Below are 21,825 nucleotides of genomic sequence, written 5' to 3'. Positions count from 1 at the left end.
TAGGGTTAGGGTTAGGGTTAGAGCTAGGGTTAGGGTTAGAGCTAGAGCTAGAGCTAGGGTTAGGGTTAGGGTTAGGGTTAGGGTTAGGGTTAGGATTAGAGCTAGAGCTAGGTTTAGGGTTAGGGTTAGGATTAGAGCTAGGGTTAGGTTTAGGGTTCGGGTTCGGGTTAGGGTTAGGGTTAGGGTTAGGGTTAGGGTTAGGGTTAGAGCTAGGGTTAGGGTTAGAGCTAGAGCTAGGGTTAGGGTTAGGATTAGAGCTAGGGTTAGGTTTAGGGTTAGGGTTAGGGTTAGAGCTAGGGTTAGGGTTAGACCTAAGGTTAGGGTTGGAGCAAGGGTTAGGGCTCTAACCCAAACCCTAACTCTAGCTCTAACCCTAACCCAAACCCTAGCTCTAACCCTAACTCTAGCTCTAACCCTAACCACTACACAATGGAAGCCTCGCGCACATTGCATGGAATATGTATGGTTTTATGGAGTAGCTGACAAGCGAATAGTAAAGATCAGTGGTCCCCAACCTTTTTTGCGCCACGTACCGGTTACGTGTCAGAAATATTTTCGCGGACCGGCTTTTATATGAATAAATAATACATGTACTAGGTTCATCTTGTTTTTTCTTTTTCAATTACTTCACTGGTTCTTCTATATCAAACAATTTGGGTTAGGGTTAGGGTTAGGGTTAGGGTTAGGGTTAGGGTCATCTTTGGTGACATTATGTACTGTAAATCCCTGCCGTTTACAAGCTTCTACCCAGCTAAAGCATTTCTCTCCGTTCTTCCACGGCTTTGGGAAAGATATGAAGAAAACTGCCCTCATATGATCCCGGTCAGCATATCGCGAGTCGCTCCGGGAGGCTTTTGTGTTTGTCCCCATCGCCGGGGGCGAGGCGCATGCGCAGTTCACTGTGCTAAAACGTTCATAACCAGTAAAAAGTTAAAGTTAAAGTTAAAGTCCCAATGATCGTCACACACGCACCTGGGTGTGGTGAAATTTGTCCTCTGCATTTAACCCATCCCCGTGTGATTTTAATCCATCCCCTGGGGGAGAGGGGAGCAGTGAGCAGCAGCGGTGCCGCGCTCGGGAATCAGTTGGTGATCTAACCCCCCAATTCCAACCCTTAATGCTGAGTGCCAAGCAGGGAGGCAATGGGTCCCATTTTTATAGTCTTTGGTATGACCCGGCCGGGGTTTGAACCCACAACCTTCCAGTCTCAGGGCGGACACTCTACCACTAGGCCACTGAGCTGGTCAGTGTAGGTGTCAGTAATGCCCATTGAAGCTGGTGCCACCTCGCCGTAAAACAAAACGAAGAAGAAAATGACGTCACTGAATTATATTTCCCACTCACCAACGAACGAATCTGTGAGAGTGATTCGCATTTCCAGTTCATCGCGAGAACGGATCAGTGAGGGAATGAATCCTGACTTTCCCGTTCGCGAACGAGTCAATGGGTCAACTGCCTTCCTTCCCGTGCATCAACGGATCAGTCAGTGAACGTGTTGCGTCTCCCTCCTGGCGTGAACTATGTAAGCCAGATTGTAGATTTACGATTTGCCAAGGAAAGAAAGAACCACTTCTTTTATGCGCGTTTTCTCCAAGCTAATGGCTAACTTTATTGCACGAAGGGATGCGCCGTTATGAAACAACGGGGAGATTATGCTTCTCTTTGGGTAATCTTGATTTTATAACACTTGTAGTAGTTTTTAAATAACGTGTATGCATATATACGCCTAAATATTGTTTCCAATATATCTACTGCAATTTCACATTGGATTGCTGGTTTGAAATTTACTTTTAATATTATTATTTTTAAATAAACATTTATGTTAAAACTTGTCTGGTGTTTTATTCCTTGTTTTTATATTCGCCAATTAAAACATAAAAAACAGACATTTGGTTAACTGCTTTATATGACAATATGTGTATGTACGTATATCTACTGCAATTTCACATTAGATTGTTGGTTTGAAATTTACTTTTATTATTATTTTAATAAACATTAAAAACCTGTTAAAACTTGCCTGGTGTTTTATTCCTTGTTTTTATTTTTTTGGGCATGAAAACAAAAATTTGACATTTGGTTAACTGCTTTATATGATAATATGTATATGTGTTTTACGTTGTGTAACGTGTTGGTGTCCCCCAAAATAAAGAGCAACATTCTTGACACGTACAAAAAATACATAAGGTTATTAGGTACACCTGAAAATGGTGGTGTACCTAATGTAGTGTCTGTGTGACGTCACAGACCAGCCAGCCAATCAGGAGGTGGGGGTGAGGGCGGGTGTGGCACCTTTCACTTTCAGTTCAGCTTTGGCCATGATTTTTCCCTAATAAAGTGGCCTGTTATTAGGTACACCTGAAAATGGCGCCGTACCTAAAGGAGTGTCCGTGTGACGTCACAGATCAAACAGCCAATCAGAAAGTGGGGGTGAGGGCGGGTGTGGCACTTTTCACTTTCAGTTAAGCTTTGGCCATGATTTTTCCCTAATGAAGTGGCCTGTTATTAGGTACACCTGAAAATGGCGGCGTACCTAAAGGAGTGTCCGTGTGATGTCACAGATCAAACAGCCAATCAGAAAGTGGGGGTGAGGGCGGGTGTGGCACTTTTCACTTTCAGTTAAGCTTTGGCCATGATTTTTCCCTAATGAAGTGGCCTGTTATTAGGTACACTTGAAAATGGCGGTGTACCTAATGGAGTGTCTGAGTGATGTCACAGATCAACCAACCAGTCAGAAGGTGGGGGTGAGGGCGGGTGTGGCACTTTTCACTTCAACCAGGGGTGTTACCCTCCAGTCCTCGAGGGGCCGCGTTCCAATATGTTTTCCAAGTTACCCTCGTTAAGCGCACCTGCGTGAAAAGTTTTAGCTCCTTTCACGTTCCGCAGGAGCTAAAACTTTTCACGCAGGTGCACTTAACGAGGGAATCACACGGACACTCCATTAGGTACACCGCCATTTTCTAGTGTACCTAATAACAGGCCACTTTATTAGGGAAATATCATGGTCAAAGGTCACAGGTGTCAAGCTCTAGTCCTCGAGGCCGCGTTCCAACATGTTTTCCAAGTGACCCTCGTTAAGCGCACCTGCGTGAAAAGTTTTTGATCACTTTCACGTTCCGCAGGAGCTAAAACTTTTCACGCAGGTGCACTTAACGAGGGAATCACACGGACACTCCATTAGGTACACCGCCATTTTCAAGTGTACCTAATAACAGGCCACTTTATTAGGGAAATATCATGGTCAAAGGTCACAGGTGTCAAGCTCTAGTCCTCGAGGCCGCGTTCCAACATGTTTTCCAAGTGACCCTCGTTAAGCGCACCTGCGTGAAAAGTTTTAGCTCCTTTCACGTTCCGCAGGAGCTAAAACTTTTCACGCAGGTGCACTTAACGAGGGAATCACACGGACACTCCATTAGGTACACCGCCATTTTCAAGTGTACCTAATAACAGGCCACTTTATTAGGGAAATATCATGGTCAAAGGTCACAGGTGTCAAGCTCTAGTCCTCGAGGCCGCGTTCCAACATGTTTTCCAAGTGACCCTCGTTAAGCGCACCTGCGTGAAAAGTTTTAGCTCCTTTCACGTTCCGCAGGAGCTAAAACTTTTCACGCAGGTGCACTTAACGAGGGAATCACACGGACACTTCATTAGGTACACCGCCATTTTCAAGTGTACCTAATAACAGGCCACTTTATTAGGGAAATATCATGGTCAAAGGTCACAGGTGTCAAGCGCTAGTCCTCGAGGCCACGTTCCAACATGTTTTCCAAGTGACCCTCGTTAAGCGCACCTGCGTGAAAAGTTTTAGCTCCTTTCACGTTCCACAGGAGCTAAAACTTTTCACGCAGGTGCACTTAACGAGGGAATCACACGGACACTCCATTAGGTACACCGCCATTTTCAAGTGTACCTAATAACAGGCCACTTTATTAGGGAAATATCATGGTCAAAGGTCACAGGTGTCAAGCTCTAGTCCTCGAGGCCACGTTCCAACATGTTTTCCAAGGGACCCTCGTTAAGCGCACCTGCGTGAAAAGTTTTAGCTCCTTTCACGTTCCACAGGAGCTAAAACTTTTCACGCAGGTGCACTTAACGAGGGAATCACACGGACACTCCATTAGGTACACCGCCATTTTCAAGTGTACCTAATAACAGGCCACTTTATTAGGGAAATATCATGGTCAAAGGTCACAGGTGTCAAGCTCTAGTCCTCGAGGCCACGTTCCAACATGTTTTCCAAGTGACCCTCGTTAAGCGCACCTGCGTGAAAAGTTTTAGCTCCTTTCACGTTCCACAGGAGCTAAAACTTTTCACGCAGGTGCACTTAACGAGGGAATCACACGGACACTCCATTAGGTACACCGCCATTTTCAAGTGTACCTAATAACAGGCCACTTTATTAGGGAAATACCATGGTCAAAGGTCACAGGTGTCAAGCGCTAGTCCTCGAGGCCACGTTCCAACATGTTTTCCAAGTGACCCTCGTTAAGCGCACCTGCGTGAAAAGTTTTAGCTCCTTTCACGTTCCACAGGAGCTAAAACTTTTCACGCAGGTGCACTTAACGAGGGAATCACACGGACACTCCATTAGGTACACCGCCATTTTCAAGTGTACCTAATAACAGGCCACTTTATTAGGGAAATATCATGGTCAAAGGTCACAGGTGTCAAGCTCTAGTCCTCGAGGCCGCGTTCCAACATGTTTTCCAAGTGACCGTCGTTAAGCGCACCTGCGTGAAAAGTTTTAGCTCCTTTCACGTTCCGCAGGAGCTAAAACTTTTCACGCAGGTGCACTTAACGAGGGAATCACACGGACACTTCATTAGGTACACCGCCATTTTCAAGTGTACCTAATAACAGGCCACTTTATTAGGGAAATACCATGGTCAAAGGTCACAGGTGTCAAGCGCTAGTCCTCGAGGCCACGTTCCAACATGTTTTCCAAGTGACCCTCGTTAAGCGCACCTGCGTGAAAAGTTTTAGCTCCTTTCACGTTCCACAGGAGCTAAAACTTTTCACGCAGGTGCACTTAACGAGGGAATCACACGGACACTCCATTAGGTACACCGCCATTTTCAAGTGCACCTAATAACAGGCCACTTTATTAGGGAAATATCATGGTCAAAGGGCACAGGTGTCAAGCTCTAGTCCTCGAGGCCACGTTCCAACATGTTTTCCAAGTGACCCTCGTTAAGCGCACCTGCGTGAAAAGTTTTAGCTCCTTTCACGTTCCACAGGAGCTAAAACTTTTCACGCAGGTGCACTTAACGAGGGAATCACACGGACACTCCATTAGGTACACCGCCATTTTCAAGTGTACCTAATAACAGGCCACTTTATTAGGGAAATATCATGGTCAAAGGACTGGAGGTCGGCACACCTGGTTTAAGTGAAAAGTGCCACACCCGCCCTCACCCCCATTTTCTGATTGGCTGTTTGATCCGTGACGTCACTTGGACACTCCATTAGGTACACCGCCATTTTCACGTGTACCTAATAACAGGCCAGTTCATTAGGGGAAAATCATGGCCAAAGCTTAACTAAAAGTGAAAAGTGCCACACCCGCCCTCACCCCCACTTTCTGATTGGCTGTTTGATCTGTGACGTCACACGGACACTCCTTTAGGTACGCCCCCATTTTCAAGCGTACCTAAAAACAGGCCAGTTCATTAGGGAAAAATCATGGCCAAAGCTGAACTGTTCGTTGGTGAACAGGAAGTGACGTCATTTTCTTCTTCGTTTTGTTTTATGGCGAGGTGGCACCAGCTTCAATGCGCATTACCGACACCTACCGGTTGAAGTCATATGAACTGAAAAAAGAACCAATCACATTAGGAAGTGATTCGTTCACTGAAAGAAATTCGTTCTTTTGAACGAATCGTTCACTCACGAGCCAACACTATTCGCCAGGCTCGTGATCCTTATGAAGCTGAGTGCTTGACATGCAAGGCAGGCAGGTAAAGGTGCCAGCCAACACAGACCGCAAGAGGAGGACTGAAGAGGAGCCCTTTTTTCTTCTTCAGATGCTGCACCGATGGTCGTATTTCTTTGGTCTTTTTTTACTTAGTGTTCCACTTTAAAACTAGTTAAATATGCTTTTGTTATTATATATATATGTTATATATAAATCTGGTCACCCGACTTAATGAAGAGTCCATTAACACACACACAAGCAAACAAAATTGGCTTAAAAAAACAAGGGATAATGCAGTGGCATTTGTTTTTTATTATCTTATGTAGGCCCAAAAAGCCTCAATTCCTCCAATTTGTCCAAAGCTATTTACACAGTTGAAAGGGTGGCTCAAGCTAAATAAAAACAAAGGTCCAGGATAACAAATATTTCTACTCTATCTCGGCCACCTCGACCTCCATGGTCTGAATGGCGTCGGGCGCCTCGTCCAGCCGGATGCCCGTCATGGCCTGCTGCGCCAGCACGTAGTTGACCACCTGCATGATGCCCCGGTCGGACAGCGTGGCCAGTGAGCCGTCGGCCGCCGCCTCCACCGCCTCCACCGCCTCCACCGCCTGCACCGCCTGCACCGCCTCTACCGCCTCTACCGCCTCTACCGCCTCTACCGCCTCCACCGTCTCTTCGGTAATCAGCACCGTCTCGATTTCCTCAGAGGAGGAGGCGCCGGCGGGCGGGGCGGGCGTCTGCGCCAGCCGCAGCTCGGGCGGCAGGTCGGCCGCCAGGATGCTGACGGCGTGCTCTACCTGCGTGCCCTGGTTGTGAAACTGCAGTGTGTCCTTCTCCAGCATGATCTTGCAGGGTAGGCTGTCGGCGTGGTACTTGGACATGTGCTTGCGGAGGGTGCGGGCGTCGATGTGCGCCTCGTTGCAGTTGGGGCAGACGTAGGGACGCTCCCCCGTGTGCGTGCGTACGTGGCGCTTCAGTGAGCGGGCGTCGGCCCACGCCACGCCGCACGTCACGCACTCAAACGGCTTCACGCCTGGAGGAGAAGAAAGCAGAAAAGACACAAACGTTGCGTGTCGTTCAGCTGTTGTGTTCTTACTTATTGTGCTTCTGTAAAAATGAGCCCGGGCATCACCTTGGTGATTGTTGATGTGTCTTCTGTACTCTCTGAGCTGCGTGAATTTCCTGCCGCAGTGCTCGCATTCTCGCTCCAGGTTCTGCTTGACGCGACCCTTCTTGCCGTGCGTGGCTTTCTTCACGTGACGCCGGAACAGCGCCTTCTCGAAGAACTCCTTGCCGCACACCTGGCACCTGAGCGGGAGTGAGCAAGGTTTTCAACATTTGGCTTCTATACAAGGCCGGAGGTCTTGGTCCGAGACTCACTTGAACGGCTCGGCCACGCTGTGCGACTTGACGTGCGAGTACCAGTCCTTCTTCCAGCTGTAGCACTTGCCGCATATCTGACACTGGAAGGGCTTGAGGCCCATGTGCTTGTTCATGTGCTGCTGCAGGTCTTTGGCTTCGTAGAAGCGCTTCTCGCAGCTGCCGAAAAGCGCATGAGCGGTCGTCAGTGCCCAAACAGCGTTTGCATGGAAAAGATGAGGGGGGGTTGCACTCACTGGGAACAGGCGAAGGCACGAACGTCCGGCTTGGGTCTGTGCTTCTTCAGGTGCTTGCTCAAGGCCGAGGCTCGGTGGAACGTGGCCCCACACGTGTTGCACAGGTACTTGGATTCGCCTGCCACGCCGAAGGACATCGAGCGCAATGCAAACAAGAAAAACTTTCAGGTTAGGGTTTCAAACGAAAATTAAGTGTTCAAATGTTCGTTTGGGAAAAGGTTGGGCTGAGGGTCAAATTACAGTAAAAGCCTCAGCTAGCGTTTTAAGCAAATGTTAAGTAAAGATTAAAGTTCAAAATGATGGTTTCAAATAAAGGCGAGGGTTTCAAATCAGGGAATGTTGCTTTTTCAAATGAACGATTCTGAGAAACATTTTCAGTGAAGTGGTGTTCTGACCGGTGTGTAGGCTGGTGTGCTCCTCCATGCTGCGCTTGCTGACAAAGGACTTGTGACAGTACTGACACTGGAACTGCTTGGTGACGTCGTGGAGGACACGGTGCATCTTGAGGCTGTGCTTGTGGGCAAAGCTCTTGCCGCACACCTTGCATGTGTGCGGCCGCACGCCCGTGTGGTGCAGCATGTGGATGCGCAACGAGTACAGCTTGGGCAGCGTCTTGCCGCAAATGTCGCACACAAACTCGCGCTTGGTGTGCGACCAGGTCGCCGCTTTGGAGTCCTGGCCGCCCTCGGCGACATGCGAAGAGGACGCCGATTTGGAGGCGGGTGCCCTCTGGGCGCTCTGCTGCTTGTGGCGGGCCAGGTGGGCGCGCAAAGAGGCGGCGTACTGGAAGTCTTTGCTGCACAGCTGGAACACACAGCACGTTTACTTTTAACTTTGCGAATGGTAGGAATTAGCGTGTCAAGGCAAAGTAGGGCAGAGTTCAAATTGAAGTAGGCCTCTGCTTACGCTGCACTTGTATCCGCGACTTTTGTCATGCTTCCTGGCGTGCATGATGAGGGCGTAGCGGCGTGGGAAAGATAAGCCGCACTCTAAGCACGTATGCTCTCCCTCCACGGCGCCCTGGGCCGGGACCTCGCCATCCACACCCGGGTCAGATGCCGCCGGGGTGGGGACGTCGGCGGCCCCTGTCGAGCGAGCGTCTTCGGTCGCGACGGCTTCTGCGTGGTCTGGCTCCTTGTCCTCCGTAGACCCGGGTTCTTCTTTCACCAGGTTCTCTTCCAGCTGCTTGGGAGGCCGCCCCCTCTTTCCTGGCCTCGGACCCACCTACAACAATGTTTGTGGTGAGTGCAGTAAATAAGGGAACCTGTGGGGGTTCATGACAGCATGACTGCAATCAACTGGACTAACCTGCACTCTGTTGCTAACCAAAAGAGCAGTGCCAACCAAGACAACAACCGTGTCTCAGATGAAGTCAAGTGTGAACACATGAGTAATTGGGCGATAGAAGAGCATACCTTTGGGCTGAGGGTGGGGGTGGCACAAGGGGCCACGGCGGCGCTCTTCCCCTCGTCGTCGTCATCCAGGCCCATATGGAGGCGAGCGTAGCCACCCTCGCCAATGGAGCGCTGCCGCAGTCGCCGTTGGTTGGAGTCGCTCGCCGTGTCTAGCTTGTCGTCCTCGGCAGACGGCTCTGCCTCCTCCTCCTCTGGCGGCGGGGCAATCTCCTCCATCGCCACATCTTTCTTCACCTTGGGCGGGCGCCCACGTTTCCGTTTCGGGGGCGCCGGAACGAGGGCTTCGGGGGCTGACTCTGGGGCTTCGGTGGCCAATTTGGGTGTGTCGTTGTCCACCTGGTTCTGAAGTTCTGTGTTCATTTCTGCAGACTTCTCCTCTGCCGCCTCCATGTTTAAAAGGAAGGCCTCCGCCCCGTTTGGCTGCTCGATAGCCAGGCAGGCGGACACCACTGCCAGGGACTCGGTGGCTCCCGCCTGACCGCTGTGGGTGACCACCGTCATGGTTTCCCCCTCGGCGCCCATAAGGGCGGCCTGGTGCGCGATCAGCGTCAGGGTCTCGCTGGTCTCCACCCCCTCTGCCGTGACCGGCTGCTCCGTGCCCGCGGGCGCCACAATGGCAAAAGACTCCCCCTCCACAGCAAGCCCGGCCTGGGTGACTACCGCGCTGCCGTCGCTCTGTATGGTGACCGTGTAAGAGCCCGCCTCGTCGGGGGTGGACTCCGCTGTCTGTTCTGGTAAAACGGCACGGCTGTCCTCGCGCTGGTACAGGACCAGCCTCTGCTCCTCCACCTGCTTGTGCACCGACTCACAGATCTGCAGCACCTCAGGCATCAGCAGGTGGCGCGCCAGATTGGCAATCTCCGCCATAACATTGAAGTTGAACGTCAGCATGGACGTGTAGGAGAAATCCAGCAGGGGAAGGAAGCTGTCTTTGGTGAACCCTGGATAGAGAGAAGGGCAAGAGTTGAGGCACTGGATTGAGGCCAAGCCAGCAAAATCGTACGGACACACCAAATCAGCGGGTACTCGAATCAAAAAGAAATCCCCAAGCATTTTCTCAAATCAAGGAACTCTATTCTGGTTTAACGCCTAACAAGCATAGATGCCAACTCACCGGCAAGGTCGACCACAGCCTCGTGCGTGGCCGCGGCGCCCTTTTCGAAGAAGAGCTCATTGAAGTACTCGCTGCACGCCGCCAACACAGCCTTGTGCGCCCGGTACTCCTCACCCTCAATCAGCAGCGTGATGTCACAGAAATGATTGTTGAGTCGCTGTTGGTTGAGTTTGTCCAGCACCGTCTGGCCATGATTGGACAAGAACTGGTTCACCTCGCCTTTGCTGTTCACCTGGGGGTTAAAAAAAACACACGCAGCTCAGGATGAACTCCACCATTCCCGGTGTATGTGCTAATATAGCAGGCTAACAATACTTACATAAACCAGCTCCTGCTTATCTGAAGTCTTTGCCACCTTGGATCTTGACTTTGTGTGGAAGAGATCATCAATTTCTTCTCCCACCTCCATCTCTTCCTCTTCTTCATCATCGTCGTCATCTCTATCGGCTGTCTTGCGCTTCCTCGCCCGGCCGCCTCCCCCAAAACTGTCATCCGCCCCACGGCGAGCGGTGCAGGTTGTGCACTCGCGGATGTGATCCTTCACGTGCTTCAGGATACCTACGGTGGACGACAAAAACCACCATCAATGATGGAAACACTGGAAACCTCCAAGTTAATGACCACAGGATGGTGCCAAAACTCATGTGTACGTCACAGTGACCACCGGGGATGTGTTTGATACGAAACGCTGACATTTTCTCGCTCATATTACTGTTTTATCCCAAAAAGAAAATTATTTTCCGGGGCTGCCGCACAACTCGTCTTCCGCTCTTACCTCTCCACCAGTACTTCCGCGAGATGCCCTCCCAAGTGAGCTGCTGGTTGAGGTGCTCTCCTCCTTCGAGGACGTGCGTTTGCTCGATCAGTTCCTTCCTCCGCTCATCCCGCAGCACGACCTCCAGCTCGGTGAACTCGTCTTGGCCCTTGAGTCGCCGCTGGTAGTACAGGGTGCCGTCGCGGACCACGTAGCAGGCTGCTGCTTTGCGGATCTTGCGCTTGGTGTTGCCCGGCGTGCCAGGCGCGTACGGCTCCCGCTCGTCCGTCAAATAGCGAAAGATAGCCAAGTAGCTTTCGCTGCACGACATAGTGCTCTCTCGGCCCTCTCGCCCGCTTCAACGCGGGGCGTTTATCACGAAAAGTCTGTCCTTGCCTTGGACGTGCGTTTTTAGATGTTAATATATTTTTACATACAAGTTTAAAGTCGAAATAAAGCCATGGTATGTATATTCGAGTGTTTTTGTTGAGGTGGAACGGCAGTTGTTCTAGCGTCAGAGTAGACGTGCCCGAACAGAGAAAATGGCTGCTGCACAACCGGATGTTACGTACGTTACGCCGGAAATGCACCCCCGAAGAAAATAAAAGAAACACGACACTCCACCAGAGAGCGCTGTCGTCAAACTATTCATCAAATAGATACTTTCCATGTTTAGTAAATAGAAAGAATTATGTGTTATGTATATTAAACGTACCATCAGAGCAAATGTATCATACCAAGTCGGCGTGTTGATACACATGACAAGTTGTCTTGTGTGTCCAAAGTAAACAAGAGCTCATATTTGCAGAAACAAAGAAATAAAGACAAGGAAATTCTGTAAAAGGTGCAGATAAGTCACTTAACCTTGCACTTGACCCTTCAACAGACAACGAGGCCCTGTGTCAGAAGGTCTCGGCTATCCGAAACCACAAAAGTACGTGTAATTGCTGCTTACAAAGCTGGTTTATTCTAGGCATTTGTTTTGTTGTACTTTCCCCCATCCAGCCATCAACAGCATGTTTTTTATTATCTATTTTTTCCACCACTGTTTCACGTTCTCCTTGAAGTCATTTCCTCTTCATTGTTCAGTTCTCTCACTTGATTTTATTTTGATACAACTAAAAGATTTTCCTCTTTGAAAAGAGGAACATCTTGTCTGCCTCTCACGCAATCTGACAGTTTGAGTCAATCAGGACTATGTCACAATTGGAAACAGATTTTAGAATCAGCATTTTTCAAAGAATTTCTGAATATTGTAATTTAATAGATAGAAACTTTTCCTCTTAGCAACCCTGTCTTTGCACAGGGTAATATTATACAACCCAATGTCTCAGTGACAGGTGTCCTACAGTGATCCATTTTAGGCCGGGTGCTATTTACTTGATTTAAGCAGCGAGGCTCAGTCAAGGTTAGAGCAAGGTCCTTGTGGCAAAGCAGCAGTAAGTCTGGAGGTGCACACAAGGAATGGGGATCCGGGTTCGAAATTAATGAAAGCTTGATGGCCCACTAAACGTTTGCGTTGGGCCACGACCTATAAAAAAAAAAAAAAATCGTATTGCTTCAACGTGTGCAACTATCCATTTGCAATACGCGTTGGCTATCCTTGAGCTGCCTCATCAATCTCTACCGGTAATGGGTTTCGCCTCCAGCTGGAGGGTACAAACAAATCAGTTCGACGACCCCGCCTCAGATAACGATGTCTGCCTTCGGAAAAGCAGAAGCTGGCGGGGTTATCTTTTTAGTGTCTGGATGACTGTGCGTGCGTCCAAGGCCGTCTGATATGCGACTGACGACGGCCGTCCCTGGTGCTTCTTCTGCTGCTGCTGCTGCAGTACTTTTCCATGACACACTGCTGGTGGCACCATGAGAGAGAGACTGTGTGGACGTGAGAAAGAGCCTCTGTAGTGTTGTTCTTGTCTCATGTGCTGGGATTGCACGCAGCCAGGGTAGCGAGGAGGGAAACTGAGCAACACGACATTTTCGCCACGAGTGTTTTAATAACTGTGTACAGTACAAAGGCGGTAATGGGGGCAGCCATTATGCGTTGGGTGGCAGTACGAAGGCGGTAATGCTGTCGGAGGCGCCCATTTGGAGTTGAGTGGGTGGCCTAATTACACCGAGGGGGCGTTTGGTCAATTCCCATCAAATTCTGTGGTGTAGGCCCCAAAAGACATGGTGAAGTTCCGGAATGTTTGTCATTTTGGGGGGAAAAATTGCAGAGTGCCTTTTTTTTTACCTGGCTGTCATTTTAGGAGGAAAAACACAAGCAAGATGGGAATATCCGCTCTTCTGGGAAATCTCAGGAGGGAGCTCGGTGCAGATGTTTACACACTGCCCTCGTGATGTACAGCTTGGGGTGTCGGGTAATATCACGGTGGAGATTAAGGGTTAAGGATAATAATAATAAAGCATCCTCAGGGCAGTGTGGGAACCAGGGCGGCGTAAGGTGAGCCGGGTTGCTCCTCTGGTTCCCAGCCTCCACGTTTGGGCCACAAAAGCCTCATTCTTGCATTGGCTGAGGCGGAGTCTGAAGTTCACTGCAGGCCGCAACATATGAGCCGTCCATGGATATATGACAATCACAGAAATCTGATGGATCACCTCGCTACCACATAAACAGCTTTCCTTCGGACACTCGGGAAAAGCGGAATGAAGCGGTGGTGAAGGGGTGAAAGGTGAAGGCAGCCAGCATGAAAGCGCTGCTGAGAGCTGAGCCGGGCTCTGACAGTATTGTGTGCATACAAAACAAAAGCTCTTCTCGCACCGTCAAGCATGTGCTCCTATCTGGAGCCCAACCGCTGATGGGCCGCTCGCGCTAAAATCGACACCGAACAGAGAGAGCCTCACTTTTAAGGTTTTGGACCAAGAGCACAAAGCTCAAGCTAGATTGTAAGGAAATCGAAAAATGTGAGGCAATAAAAAAACAAAACATTTTGAATATGAAATCAAGACCGCCACATGCATAGACACGTTGCGCAGGATCACGTTGAGGATGATGATGGAGTGCGTGGGAAGCACGGGTGGGACGGAACACCAACGTGTGCCAGCCTGTGAGTGTTCCTTTTGCTTGCGTACCAGTGGGCGTCGAGAAGGTTCGTAAAGGTGAAGTGTGTCTAACATCATTTGAGTGCTGATGTCATTTGGAGGAATACAAGAGTCCTCTTGACTCCTCAAGAGTCACTTTGGGATTCCAGCTGTGAACACAGATGTTGCATTTAACCCCAAAATGTGTTTTGGCCGCTTATCCTCAGTCATGAATCCCACAACTAGCTAATTTATAGCAACTGAAACTGGTGGTTAGTCCTAAAACGTCTTCTAGATTTCCTTTGGCGACACGTTGTTTATTGTTATCGTGTTATTTTTATAAGCTAACTCAACCGGGCTACCCCGCTGCTGTTGTTGTCATACGTGGAGGAAAAGAAAAAAGAAAAAACAAGGCATCTGTTTTGGTTGTGGCTGGAGGAGAACTTAAATAAACAAGGCAGGCTTCAGGGGCAGGCGGCGGGGATGTCAAGCCGCATGGCGCTGACCCACTTGGGCTCGTCCAAACAACCCTCCCCTCGCACCATGAGAACCGAATACTTGCTGTCTACGGAGTAGAAAGTCCAAAGATTGACGGCCCGAAAGAACAAGAAAAGTTCTCACTGGGCCAGGCCACTTTGGCTTTTTTAGGAGGTGTCAGGACAAGGGAGGGCCTCAACGGGCGTGTGGCTCGCCGTGAGTCTGCGGCTCAGTGGCACAAGCGCGGCCGTGCTTGGCCTTCAGCCCCGAGACGGCAGCTGCCGTAAACAAACAGTGCTGAAAAGCAGCTGGCTCGGGCCCCGGCGTGCTCCTCAAAGAGGGCCCACTCACTTCATTGTGTCCTCCGAATGACTTTGCTAACTGGACTTTGGAGCCGGACCAGGTTGGAGACAAGCGAGATAAACGATAAAGCCAACAAAGTGACTTCTTAACTTCTTCTACCCCTGATTGGCTTTTTATGAAATTCCTTCTTCCTCTTGAGGTTTACCAGCTCAGATTATTAGTACCATATGGTGAAAGAATATAAATCCAAATGGAAAGGAAATGAGACTTTTAATTGTGTGGTTATAGAACATTAGTTTCTACAGCTTCTTGAAACTGAGCACAACTTTTGTTGTTTAAATGTTTTGACGTGGATTTTGCATGCTAGTAAATTATACGAGGCCCGCGGAACGTAACCACATGGTTGTAATTACGACACCTTCCTTGGATGAGTCTATAAATTCTCAAATTCGCAGTCGAAGTCGGTCATCCTGCACAAGATGTACTTCCACTGGCGATCCCTGCAGGGAAACATCGCTGTGAGTCCGGCAGCACAAGGAGAAGTTGAGAGAAACAGACCTTAGCACTCCGCTGAAGGTGGTTTGAGCTCCTCGGATGAAGAAGCCGTAGCTAGGAATCACCAGCTCGCCCTCCTCATGGTGGTATTCGGGAATGTCATTGGTCTTCCTGTCATAAAAAGCCACACACAATTCAATCCTGGAGATGATTCAATATGCATTTTTTCCCGTTTCAACCAAATGAAAGGAAAACTCGAAACACTAACTTACTCAAACTTGAGAAATATTGAACTAAATATCCGAAAACATACATGCAGTCGTATGGACATCGGCGTTTGTAGTAGCAGCAGTAGAATTGCCATTCTCGGTCCAAGACGCTGGGAAAGTATTTACTCTGCACGCCTGCCACCAAGCCGTTACGGGTGCACTTTGAAGTCCTGAAAAGAGAAAAAAAAAAAACATTATTATTATTCCACACACATGGAAGGCATATGTATAAATATATCGTGTTTGTCTACATGTGTTGCTGCACCATTTGTGTTCAAATCTCTTTTTTTACTAGTTCGGTGTTAGCAAGTCATGTAATTCTCGTATGATTCTTTTCATATGGGTGCAACCCGTTTAGGGAATGTTAAGGTCCAAGGGGAGTGGTGGTGTTGGGCATGTGTAGACAATTGTCATGGCAACATTAATCCCCCCGGCGTTCATTCAAATAGACTTGAAGTATGTTAGCGTATGGAGTGTTTGCCTTTGAATCAAGTCACCTGGGAGGCAGTAAATCTCAAGTTAAACTTTACGACGCTTCTTTGTGGCCCATTGGAGCGGTTTGGCTGGATGCTCAATCACGGTTGTTGCGCAACCGCTGAAGTTTCACATGACAAGTCCGGAGATGACTCTTTTAACTTTTATTCTGACTTCCATCACTTTCTTTTTTTTTGTCTCTGGGACATATTTGATTTCATATATATAAAATATTTGTTTTGTTGTGTGTTCTTACGTCGAGATATTTTGCTAATATATGTGTCTTGGCTCAAAAAAAGCTTTGGGAAATTGCTGAAGACTGTTGCAGGACAGCTGCTAGTATGTGGCTAATAAAATATTTCCAAAAAATGCAGCCTCCAAAAATCCAGCAAAATGCTTCCCCGCAAATAAAAGACACATGACTATGAGAATGACAATTTTGCGAGACGAAAAAGTACATAAAGTTGTGATGTACGACAAAAAGTCATTTTAATTTTCCTAGGAAAAAGTCGTAATATTAAAAACAGACGAAAATACTTTATCGGACAATTTTTTTTAGCTTATCTACAATGAAGGTCACCTACCATTCCAGGCCGGCACGGTTGATGTCGTCCCACCAGCAGTCGGTGGGGTGTCCCAACCCCTCGGGCGTGGGCTGGCACTCAAAGGACCAGAGGCGGTCGGAACCGTCGGCGGCGCTGAAGTAACTCCTGATAGCCACCAAGGCTTCGCCGTGGGGGCACTGGAAGTTGAAACCTTGACGGTAGCCGTTGATCCACCCCATGTCCTGGTGATCATGCAACTGAGACTCAGACTGAGCCTGGACCGAGACCACCAGGGACCAGGCCAGCACCACCAGAACTGGATTCATGTCGACGGGTGAAGACTTGTGGCGCTCTCCCTGGCAAAGTCCCGCTTATAAAGGCTTCAGATGTTTGGCATCCTGCGTGGATACAAATGAGTCGCCGAGGGCCAGAAGTCGTTGGACCTCCACGGACATTTTAAGGTGGACTCTGAGAAAAGAGAGCAGAATTTTCCATTCAGTTTCTAAGGGTGTGCCTTAAAAGGTGGGATTTGTCATTTAGTACATGCAATTCAAATATTGACGTCATGTTTTGTTAGCCTCGCTAACACGTGCAGTCGCGCATGTGTTAGCGATCGTAGCCATGTGTTCCACGTCAATATAAACACCAAGAAAGGATGTTTTGTGAAAGATGCAGGACAACTGGACCACACAAGCATTTACAAAACGATTTGTTTCGAATAGGATATGATTTATCTTATTATCATACGATTCAAACCGATTATGATACAATGCAATTAGCTTCAATTACAAGGATTACAATACGATTCATTCCATTTAGAACGTCATCGCGTTCACTCTGAATATAATCTGATACGCTTCACTTCATTTACAATGTCATGATTTGCTTTCCATGCACCGTGATACGATTCCCAGTAATGACGATAAGACTCGATCCACTTACGATATGCGTCACTCCATCACCTGTTTGTAATTGTAGCCATGTGGACCTCTTCAAATAAACACCAAGAAAGCGTGTTTTTGAAAAGGACCACACGTGGAAATGAATGTTTAGGAACAGGAGCCAAAAACTGGATATTGTAACAAACAACTATCGGAAAAAAAAAATGAAATACTTCAAAAGCTGATCGAACAGGAAATGGAATAATACCATACCAGACTCGGAAAGCCATTAGTGTATCAATACTGTGTCTCACGCTGCAAAAAGCTACTTACCTAAAATGGGAAAAAAGGGCATTTGCTGAAAACACACACACACACACCACTAAGTGCTCTATCACTGAGCATTGGCTGTTCCCTTAAGGGGTGGGGGGTGACAAATTAGCAAAGGAGCTCATTTTATGTACTTGGTGTCACATTTCCAATCATTCTCCTGCCACATGCTGCTTACATAATCTTCACATGAAAGATTTCACACATCGTATTAGACTCCATGTCTGTTCTTTGCAGGATTAAATTGCAGGATATTTAAAGCAATGTACCAGGCCTTAACAAAATAGACACAAAAAGTCTGTCTTCTGACCGTCTTTCCCTTTAGGACATGAGTGTCAACCAATGACGCATTGTTTCCAAGCGTCCCTCGGTCTCCGCGGCAACCTGTCGAGCATCTCTTGTCACCCTGATTAGCCGAGGGAAAGCATCCATTTGTTCTTCGAGGGCCTCGCGAATTCCGCACCACCCCCTTATGATTATCTTCAAAGCATCCCGAAATAAAACGCTGGCCCGTGTTCCAAAATAAGAGCCCTGAACGGGAGCACAACCGGCGAGTATTTTTAGACGCTGTTGTCTATTTTTGGGGCGTCCATTGGGAGCGGGGCTTGTTGAATGTAGGGCTACAATCAATGGTGGCCTGACTTCTGAGTTACACCAACCTCACAACTGCAAATTTATCACATCCAATATTTTGTCTTTTTAAAAGTACTATAAAATCGTATTCATATCGATTTTGGCTCGTACCTTTTTGTAAATACCAGACATCGTTAGGTGTTATGTTTACTTATTGTAATTCTTTATTGGCCCGTAAAACTGCGACGATTACTGTGATAAGCGTGATAACAAAACACAGCCATAAATGTAATCGTATTTTACAACCCGAGCAGCCCTGGTGCATGCTGGCAATTGTTTTCTTTAACCTTTACATGCCGCTCGGTTTCCTTGCGCACAGTATGACCCGGGGTCAAGGAAATAAAAGCATAAATCAAATTACAAACTACATATCTTTTCGGAAATGTATAAAAAGCCCTTCGGACATGAATAAATAAATGATTGTTCCTTAATCAATGTTTCAGAGACACGGGTAAACTGCATGACTGGCTGGTAGCAGTATGATTCAATATGACAACTGTTTACGTGACAAAGATGTACGGCTTCCGTTGACAGATACAAACCGCTACGATTACGAACGGAGTCGAGGACAGAAAACGAAAACAATCTGTGGTATGTGGCGTTGTGCTAGCGTGTCAAAAGGTCTCCCAGTATGATTCTATTCCCCTTCTCATCAGACTTTTGCTGCTTAATTGAGTTTCACTAATGTAATTAAGAGCTCGACCAAAAGGCCAACATAATAACCTTGACAAATCACAGTGCTCCGGGCAAGCATTAGCGGAAAAAAAATAAACGCCGGTGTCTCAGATAAGATGAAAAGGCCTTGGAGGAAAAAGGAAAAAGAAGTGTCACTCTAATTGTTGTGGGCACGTTTATTAGCCCGCACTTGGCATGTTTCATTGTTAGCTTGTTAGCATTGGGGGGAACTGGCACGCTGACACGTTGGAATAGCTTCAAGCTAACCTCAAAGCTCAGGTTAATGCAAATTCAAATTTTGCAATTCAAATGAGTGCAGAGGTGTGCGGAGACAATTTGCAACCAGTTGGGCTTATGCCGCCTGAACAACTGTGTAATGTGCTTGCTGAAATAATTTGGCGCACAGCATGAGGTGTCTTGAGTTGAATTTTGATGTCTTTATTGGCATTGCCAAAGTTTGACTTTAATTTTGTTTATGTAAGGTTGTCTTCAAAGATATGAGTAGTTTTACTTAAATTTCATTTTCTCTGTCTACCTACCTCAAAGACTGAGTCGTTTTACTTCACACACTGCCTGTCCATTGAGTAAAGCTTTTTATAATGGCAACTTGCCTGTGAGGAAAAAAATTGTTTTGCAATTACAACTTTGTGGAGGAGTCCATCTTTGACCCCCGCCCACTCCCGGGGGCCGCCCGCACAGGCACACGATTGTTGACAGGTTAGAGTCGGGCTGGCTCCTCACATACCAGATTTCTTCCACAGGCCATCTCAGAATGCCGCACCTCGTGGTAATCTTGGCGAAGCTTTCATCTGTGCAAACACGGCGGGCCTGCTGTGCTATGGCCGCGTAAAAAAATCAATAGTGTCGTTGGCGGACTGCGTTACACTGTTTTCTTTTTGGATGGAGTCAAAATAGACCCCAGGGATCGCCATTAACGCAGACGTTATCCCCCCCCCTCATCTTAACTGTACTACAAATGTAATAACACATTTATGACCATAAACTGTCAGACAGAGGTGCTGTCGTTCGGCCATTTTGTAAAATATATCAAAATATGGTGTCAGTGAACTCGACTCACTTTACAAGAGAGAACAGTTCTTTAGAAAAATATAACTATATTGCAAAATATAACTATACCAATGCAGATACGTACAAAGCATGGCAGCTACATGTCAGAGCAGCTAAGGCTGTAAGCTAATCAGGTCATAAATCAGACCTCCCCCTGTTGCTCCCGTCTCTGTGCTCATTATAAATCTGATTTGAAGAGATTGGAGCGTAATTTTCAATTGTTCGGTAGCCAAATCCCGGCTCAATATTACACACACACATATGCGCGCGCACACACATTGGAGGTGGAAACTTACTGCCTAGCGGGCACAAAGGCTGTGAATGGAATTTGTAGCAAGCCTGAGGTTTAACTGTTAAAATGAAAAAGACTACACTAATTCCATCATAAAGACTCACTAGAGAGGTCAAACAAAAGTGAGAATTCCGCAACACGCACCTTCATCCAGAGCTGCAACAACATTCCCAATTGGTTCGTTGTTTAGGGCCCATGCCACGTCCAAGTTTTAATTTTATCTGGCACACAAACAGATGAAAACATTAGTCTGTTAGGAATAAAAAGGGAGCAGAAAAACAAGAGTGTACAAGAAAATGACAATTACCTGCTGTTTGTTCTGACTAGAGGATAATGCTTTTCTTTGCCAAACTTGCGGTTGGTAGTAATGAGCATGATAAGGTGTAATGGAACCAAATCATGATCAATGATTAATCTCCACAAATGAGTACTACATTGCACGTTTTCAGCAATTATCTTCAAACACATATTTCTTTAGAGAACAAATCTTTACCAGATTTTTATGGTATAAGCTGGTAAGAAGGTAAGGATCTGGTAAGAAGGCAAGGTGATTTTATTTTTCAGTGTACCTATGGGAATAGCTGTTGACAATTTTCAGAATGACTGCTGGCTTTCGTCTGGGCAATGGATGACAGGCTTCAACCTGATTGGAGTCTATAGTTCTTCCTTTTGTTTGCAGACATGCAATGTGGCAACAAAGTAACAACATAAACTGCATAGGACCGTACCGAGAGTTAGCTGCACTATTTTTTTCCTGGTTTCCTGGTTTTTAGACAAAATCAAGGGTCAGTATTAGGCCCTAAATTGTTTATTTTGTATTTAAATGATAAGTGCACTGTATCTAAAGAACTAAAACTCGTCAATTTTGCAGATGACACCAATATCTTTTGTTCAGGTAATAACATCCAACAAGTGGAATCAGTGTTAAATGAGGAAATGAAAAAAATATAAAATATGGCTTGACTGGAACAAATTATCATTAAATGTATGCAAGACCAAGTTTATGTTATTTGGCAAAGGCACAGCGAACATAAAGGTACGAATAGAAATAGATGGGACTGAAATTGAAAGGGTGCAGGAAACCAAATTTCTTGGGGTTATAATAGATGTCAGGCTGAGTTGGAAGCCACACATCAATAGTGTTATTTGTTTTATTTTAAATAAAATATGTATTATTGCAAAATAAATGTAAATATTAAATATGTTCGAAATAAAGATATCAATCAATCAATCAATCAAGAGTTTCATCGTCTTCGACTTCACGTCAATCAAGGGAGTGGCGTCACCAACTACGTTTGATAGGGAAGGCGGGACGTGTGGTGGGGGGTACGGTTGCTATGGCACCTGGCCCATTTTGTCTTTTACAGCTCTTGGCAACTGAACGACATTTTTTTCCCCTTCTTTGAATCCCCCCTCCTCTTCGACACTGCCTTTATCATGACGTCATAGAGCAGCACGCCACTCTGATTGGTTCGTTCGCTGCCCCTTTGTGACCCTCTCCTCCCTCTTGCTGTAACTTATTGCGGGAGTTTGCGGGCGGAGTCGC

The 21,825-nt window shown here is 47.2% G+C and overlaps 2 protein-coding genes across 4 annotated transcripts; both read right to left on the bottom strand.

The window, feature by feature from the left end:
* Positions 1-6,203: 6,203 nt before the first annotated feature.
* zbtb11 (zinc finger and BTB domain containing 11) lies at positions 6,204-11,375 on the bottom strand. Of its 3 annotated transcripts, none has more exons than XM_037250085.1 (11): positions 10,835-11,375; positions 10,379-10,617; positions 10,060-10,291; positions 8,946-9,886; positions 8,437-8,754; positions 7,926-8,334; positions 7,531-7,648; positions 7,295-7,453; positions 7,047-7,222; positions 6,550-6,947; positions 6,204-6,513 (listed from the first exon to the last, which is right to left on the bottom strand). In XM_037250085.1, the coding sequence occupies exons 1-11, from the start codon at positions 11,142-11,144 to the stop codon at positions 6,340-6,342; spliced, it is 3,474 nt and encodes a 1,157-aa protein (XP_037105980.1). In that variant the 5' UTR covers positions 11,145-11,375; the 3' UTR covers positions 6,204-6,339. The 3 variants fall into 3 exon arrangements, with proteins under 3 accessions (XP_037105980.1, XP_037105981.1, XP_037105978.1); XM_037250086.1 differs by having other exon boundaries at positions 6,568-6,947; XM_037250083.1 differs by having other exon boundaries at positions 6,204-6,947.
* A 3,493-nt stretch (positions 11,376-14,868) lies between these two features.
* dpt (dermatopontin) lies at positions 14,869-21,775 on the bottom strand. The gene is made up of 6 exons (XM_037250209.1): positions 21,024-21,775; positions 20,424-20,882; positions 16,440-16,868; positions 15,426-15,551; positions 15,176-15,283; positions 14,869-15,117 (listed from the first exon to the last, which is right to left on the bottom strand). The coding sequence occupies exons 3-6, from the start codon at positions 16,724-16,726 to the stop codon at positions 15,051-15,053; spliced, it is 588 nt and encodes a 195-aa protein (XP_037106104.1). The 5' UTR covers positions 16,727-16,868; positions 20,424-20,882; positions 21,024-21,775; the 3' UTR covers positions 14,869-15,050.
* Between the last annotated feature and the right edge of the window lie 50 nt (positions 21,776-21,825).

This window comes from Syngnathus acus, chromosome 4, assembly GCF_901709675.1.
Source record: "Syngnathus acus chromosome 4, fSynAcu1.2, whole genome shotgun sequence".
In the NCBI taxonomy this organism is placed as follows: Eukaryota; Metazoa; Chordata; class Actinopteri; order Syngnathiformes; family Syngnathidae; genus Syngnathus; species Syngnathus acus.
The sequence above is the reverse complement of the archived record's forward strand: the minus strand, read 5'-3'. Positions and strand labels throughout refer to the sequence as shown.